We start from the raw sequence: 6,566 nt of genomic DNA on the forward strand, positions 1-6,566 counted from the left end.
GGAGTGCTACTATAGAAGGGTTGAACAATGGAGATGTAAGATGATGGTGATGTTGATGTGAAGATATTGACAATAATGATTATGGGGATGTAAGATGATGGTGAATGTCGGTTGAAAAATAGTTTTTGTATGTGACCATCATCGAAATAAGAAGTAGGCCAACATTTTTATTGGAAAATCAGGGGTTTCCAAGTCCACATCCAAGTACTTATTACTTATTGGGTTGTAATTGTTATCTTATTAGGTTCAACCACTTAATTCGTTCGAATGAATTGCCTTTAAATTAATCAAAAAAATATTATCAGACGTTTCAGGTTGCGCAAAATCAGTATAATACACAAAAATCAAAATATCAAAATTTATTCAAGAATCAAAGTTCGAGGGTCAAACATGTCAAAGATAAAACACAAGGATCAAATATGTCAGCAAAATCACCAATGAACCAATCTTGCAAAGATTTATTCGTTCCACAGTTAAATCTATCACATTCTAAATTTACATGTCATCAGGGACCAAACATGTAATAATATTTACCATGGGATCAAAAACATTCAACAAGTTTTAGAAGGGATCAAATATGTCTAAATTGAATTCCTTGGGACTAAAAGTGTAACTATATTACAAAATCACTTTTGTCTCGTCGGAGACGATCGTAATGTGTGAACCACGGCCAAGTTCACCTGGCAACTCAACGATGAAGCTCAAATAACGACCAAACGTTGTACGTTCCAACCAAGGAAGCTGGATCGTGTTGTCGAGTGTCTCCGAGAAATCTAAAGGCTGTACGATCTGCTTCATCGAGATCCCATTGGGCTCGACAGTTCATTGTCACCGAATGAAAGAAAGAAAGAAATTGGAACTTCAAGCAAAAAAAGAACTTGTGTCAGGAATACCTCACAATAATAAGTTCAACAACTGTTCATCCATCAAATCTAATTTAACAACATAAATACCCTAGTTAACAAGGCTTCCAAGAAGAAGGTTGAATCCTCTGTGAGAACTTGACAAGGTACTTGATATAATTTGAGTAAAGACACAAGGATGCACTGGGCAAAAGTTTTATACATAACCTATTTGGATCATAAATCATATTCCGATTTTCGAATCATAATCAGATCAGAAATATGTTCTGGTATCATATGAAGCAAATCAGGGCCGGTCCTGACGGTGGGCGACCCGGGTGACCGCCCAGGGCCCAAATTCTTGGGTTAAATAGTGTATGTATATATAAAAAATAATCTAGATACATGTTTTTAAAAAGGGGCCAAGTTAGTTCAAGCCCAGGTAAATATATGGCCTGGAACGAATGTTGAGCATGTCTGGGATACGAAAGAAGAAACTAGCGACAAGAATTAGGGCGCCATCTGGAGGGAATGGAATCGCCTCCTCGTGAACCGCTAATTCGATGATGCCTCGTGAATCTCGACATTAGAAGACGTTGTAATTTCTCCCTCTCCTTTTCGCATCAACAAACTCATTCTTTCTCTTGCTCTTAAAATAATTCTTTCTCTCATTTCTATCTTGCTCTTATAGTCAGTCATTCTCTGCTTCTCACTCATCTTTCTCAAATTAAAATATTGGATTCTCTTTTTGTTTTGATATGCTGAAGTGCTAATTTCTCCCCTTTCTGTGTTGAACTTATGCTTTTGCCTTCCCTTATGTGTCGAGTTGTTGATTTCCGAAGTGATTGGGAGATGTCAAATAAGGTTTGATCAATATTAAAGCTTCTGAATTTTTTTGTCTTTGATTTGTGTATTGTTTCTCATTCTTAGTTTGTTTGTAAATCAGATTTCTAAAGTTCCTTCAAGTTTCTGTCTAAAACAGTGAAATTCAATGTTTTTCACTCAATCAATAAGTGCTATTTTTGTAGATTTACGTGATAAGGTAATATTGATTCTTTATTTTTGACAGATTTATGACTTTTGTCATCGATTTTATTTTGCAAACCTCCTTTGATATTAGGCTTCCACAAACACAAGAGTTTAAGACATACATATGGTGTAGTACTTTTGTTAAAGTAGTTTGTAGTTATTGGAAATCATATACTATGTGTTTGATGTGGTTTTTAAAGTGTTGCAAATACTTTGCCTCTAATAATATGGTTTTTGTTAAAGCTTTTGATTGTTATCCAAACACTTTTATTTCATATTGCATTTTATTAACCATTATTTTTATGTTGCAGAAAGAAGTTTAATAAAGCTACAGGTATTGAAAAAGTATCCAAGGTTATCAATGTCACAAGAAATATAGAATGGTTTAACAATAGTATTATGTATACAAAAAAAAATATGTAGTGCATCAGAAAAAGATAAGTGTTTTATTTTTTTATTTTTTAAATTTGATGTTTTTGTAAATTTGATGGTTATATTTGTGTTTATGATAATATTATTAGTGATTTCTTGTAAATAGTGCGTCTATTTTTTAATGGATATGAAAATTTTCAATTTGGGGGTCTTTTTTTCTAATTCACCCAGGGCCCAAAATATGTTTGGACCGGCTCTGAAGCAAATTGTATGGTTATGTGTTTTGAATCGTATTATTAGGGATGATATCATTACGATTCATAACAGTTTTGAGTTATATCGTTTTCAACCCTGTGAGTGTCATGCTGGAATTAGGGATTTTGTTGTATTAAATCTTAAGTTGAAGGGAATAAATGATAAATGATAAATGGGGTATACAATTAAAAGAAAAGGAAAAATGGAAAAGCGTTACACTCCCGCGAAAGACCCGCTCCCTGCTCACCCCAAAAAAACAGTCGTCCGATTCAAATTGTCTCTCTTTGTCTTTAATGTGAGGAACACACAGTATGAACGTGTTAATGTGCATATAATTTCGCTTTCTTCAGTTTTTTCTTTGTGGAATTGTGAGATAATTGTGTAGAATCGACAATGGATGTAGAGTACGATGTCATAGTTCTTGGCACCGGCCTCAAAGAATGCATTCTCAGCGGTCTACTTTCTGTGGATGGCCTCAAGGTAATTATTCCCTTCATCTCTTTCTCTTTCAAATTGCAGTATAATCACCTGTATGTAAAACATACAAATCGAAGGTTTATAGTTCAATCCAAATTTTTGATTTAATTACTCCAACTTATTGGATCGAGATCGGTCTATATTGCCACCTGCAGAGTAATCGTTGGATGCCCTAAATGTCGTCAACTATGGAGATAATATATCGTTATTATGATTACGAATTCTAATTGTAACAAAATGTCGAACTTCTTAGAGGATTTACGCAGCATTTCCGTTCATGTAGCGATATCAATAGGCCAAATTCCAAATTTGAATCAAACCAATAATGAGTCAGTTTATTCGTATAAAGGTCAATGTATCAATCTTTGATCCAGTTCTCTATAATATCTAATTGGGTGACCATTTAACAGGTACTGCATATGGATAGAAATGATTATTATGGAGGAGAATCAAGCTCCCTCATGTTGAATCAGGTAATGTGTTTATAACATGCTTTAAAATATCAGACATGTTTTATACTAATTTTCAAGTGAATGAGGTTTAATCGAATATTGAGTGATTTTTACCTAGTTTCCATGACTCCAATATATGATGCATTATCTTTTTCCCTTTGGTTATAGCTTTGGAAGCGTTTCAAAGGAGATGAAAATCCTCCAGAAACTTTGGGGAGTAGTAAGGAATATAATGTTGATATGATTCCAAAGGTAAATCTACAGATGCAATACTTTTCCTAATTTTTTTTATTACAATTTTCATTTTTTATTATATTGAGCTTCTATGTGTTTTCATAGTTCATGATGGCAAATGGTATTTTAGTCCGTGCTTTGATCCACACCAATGTTACAAAGTATCTAAATTTCAAGGCTGTAGATGGCAGCTTTGTATACAATAAAGGAAAGGTAAGTTGTTTTTTTAGCATTCTATCCTTTCACCTTCTTTTATAATCAAAATATGAAATCTTTCTTCAACATATAAATTGTCATCCAGATCTACAAAGTTCCTGCAACTGATGTTGAAGCTCTAAAATCTACACTCATGGGTCTGTTTGAAAAGAGGCGAGCTAGAAAGTTCTTCATATATGTCCAAGATTTTGACGAAAACGACCCTAAATCTCATGAAGGATTGGATTTGAACACAATTCCTGCAAAAGAGCTCATTGGGTACACACCTTTTCCTCTTTGTGCTATAGAATCATCAACAAAAGTGTTAATTATATAACTCCCATATTTTCTTTTTGTGTAGGAAATATGGTCTTGAAGATGATACAATTGAATTTATTGGTCATGCATTGGCACTCTACACCAGTGATAGTTATCTGGAACAACCAGCAATTGATTTTGTCAAGAAAATCAGGGTGCAAAATTCTTTTTTTACAAAAGTTTTTCTTAATGATATTTCATCCTCTCTGAAATATGGTCTTGATTGATTTGATTTTGGAATTTTCTTGTGTTTTTGCTTCCTTAAAGCTCTATGCAGAATCTTTAGCACGATTTGAGTCGGGATCTCCGTACATCTATCCAATGTATGGGCTTGGAGAGTTGCCACAGGTTAATCTCCATGATCATATCTCCTTAATTTTAGGGTTTGAATCTTGTTACATTCTTCAAATCTCTATATGTTACATACATTGAAAGTGTTTTTTCACAGGCATTTGCTCGATTGAGTGCAGTTTATGGAGGGACTTACATGCTTAACAAGCCAGAATGTAAGGTATAATACTCATAGATGTTAAATGCAACTAACATAAACATACTTTTTATGATTTTTTTTCTTTGTTGTACTTTAGAAAATCTACCTAATTGTAACAAAATATATAATTCATGGAATTACAGGTGGAATTCGATGATAGTGGGAAGGCTATTGGTGTGACATCTGATGGAGAAACTGCTAAATGCAAAAAAGTTGTATGTGATCCATCATACGTACCCGATAAGGTAATTATGGGAACTAAAAATATATGAATATTTTTTAGGGTTTAGTAATCTTGATTTTTAAAATATGAAATAGGTGAAAAAAGTTGGGAAAGTTGCTAGAGCCATATGTATAATGAGTCATCCTATTCCAGACACAAATGATTCTCATTCAGCCCAAGTCATTCTTCCACAGAAACAACTTAATCGAAAATCCGACATGTATGTATATGTTTTGGAATCTTTTATGAGTTTGTAGCCAATTTTATATTGAATTTTTTTTTTATTACTTGATCAGGTATCTATTTTGTTGTTCTTATTCGCACAATGTGGCTCCACAAGGGAAGTTTATTTCTTTTGTTACAACAGAAGCAGAAACTGATGATCCTCAGAGTGAATTAAAGCCTGGTGTAGACCTTCTTGGACCTGTGGATGAGATCTTCTATGAAACTTATGACAGATATGAGCCAACAAATGATGCTGAAGCTGACAGCTGTTTTGTATCAACTGTAAGTAGCAATTAATGTATTTTTTTTTTTTTGTAGTATACAGAAAAGAACAGACTTAATAAAGAAAAAACATACATCTTGTAGAGTTATGATGCAACTACACACTTTGAGACAACAATGAAAGATGTTCTTGCAACATACACCAAGATAACTGGAAAGGTTTGGTTTTACATTCTTGCATTTAAGATTTGTTGTTTTAAAGCATTCTAAATTGTGATTTTGTTTGTGTTTTTTTAAGGAACTTGACCTTACGGTTGACCTGAGTGCTGCTAGTGCTGGTGGTAGTGAAGAATAAGTTTTTTTACATCGAGAGCTTGCTTTTGGATTGAATTGTTTTTATTTTTGTCATAGGAGTTGATGATCTACACATGATGGTATTGTCTAATATAGAAAATAAGGGTTCTATATGTTTTGTAATAGATTTTCTTCCGAATGCTTTTTGTAGGGAAAGGAAGTAATAATGGCTTAATCGTTGTTTCCATGTTGGAAAACAAAATTTTCGAAGTACGCAAGTTTTAGAAAGTATAGAAAAAATGTGTATTTGATCTTTAATAAATTTTGTAAAAACCAAAATGTGATTGTTACAAAACATATGTGATTGTTTGAGCTCTTGAGCGATGCCCGGTGCTTTTTAGTCATTGTTTATTGTCTATTGATTCATTAATTATCTAGTGATCAAGAAGCCTTTAATACAATTACAAGGAGATATGACCTAGCTAATTCAGGATATTCAATTCCTTACCTCTAATTTACAAAGGGAACCCCGAACTATACAAAAATATTGAAATGTACACTAACATCCCCCTCAAATTCAAAGAGGGGTAAGTGTGGTCCAACTTGAGTTTGTAAACTATAAACTGAAATCCGACTAGACAAGTCACAAGTGTGCCTTAGGGAAGATATCGACAAGCTGATAGGTTATGGAGATGGGGAGGAGATGAATTATCTTACCTACAACATGTGATCAGACGAAGTTCGGATGGTAATTTACACTTATAATATTAAGTCCAATTATTTTAATACATTTAAAGGTCCAATAATATAAGACTCGACTTTAATTGTTTTCCTAAATTGATATTTTCTTTTCATGGTGACACTTATATTAAGACACAATCACTTTCTACGAGTTTCATGGACTTTTCCTTGAATAGAGACAACTTTTTTGTAGTATA

General features: G+C 33.3%; 1 protein-coding gene across 1 annotated transcript; it reads left to right on the forward strand.

Moving 5' to 3' along the window:
- The first annotated feature begins 2,772 nt into the window (after positions 1–2,772).
- Positions 2,773–5,995, forward strand: LOC145051541 (guanosine nucleotide diphosphate dissociation inhibitor At5g09550-like). The gene is made up of 13 exons (XM_078999465.1): positions 2,773–2,978; positions 3,386–3,448; positions 3,596–3,679; positions 3,767–3,874; positions 3,963–4,135; positions 4,218–4,329; positions 4,442–4,522; positions 4,623–4,685; positions 4,808–4,909; positions 4,983–5,107; positions 5,184–5,394; positions 5,479–5,553; positions 5,633–5,995. The coding sequence occupies exons 1-13, from the start codon at positions 2,892–2,894 to the stop codon at positions 5,687–5,689; spliced, it is 1,341 nt and encodes a 446-aa protein (XP_078855591.1). The 5' UTR covers positions 2,773–2,891; the 3' UTR covers positions 5,690–5,995.
- Positions 5,996–6,566: the final 571 nt, after the last annotated feature.

Source organism: Lactuca serriola, chromosome 5 (genome assembly GCF_051521515.1).
Source record: "Lactuca serriola cultivar US96UC23 chromosome 5, Lser_US96UC23_V15, whole genome shotgun sequence".
Taxonomy (NCBI): Eukaryota; Viridiplantae; Streptophyta; class Magnoliopsida; order Asterales; family Asteraceae; genus Lactuca; species Lactuca serriola.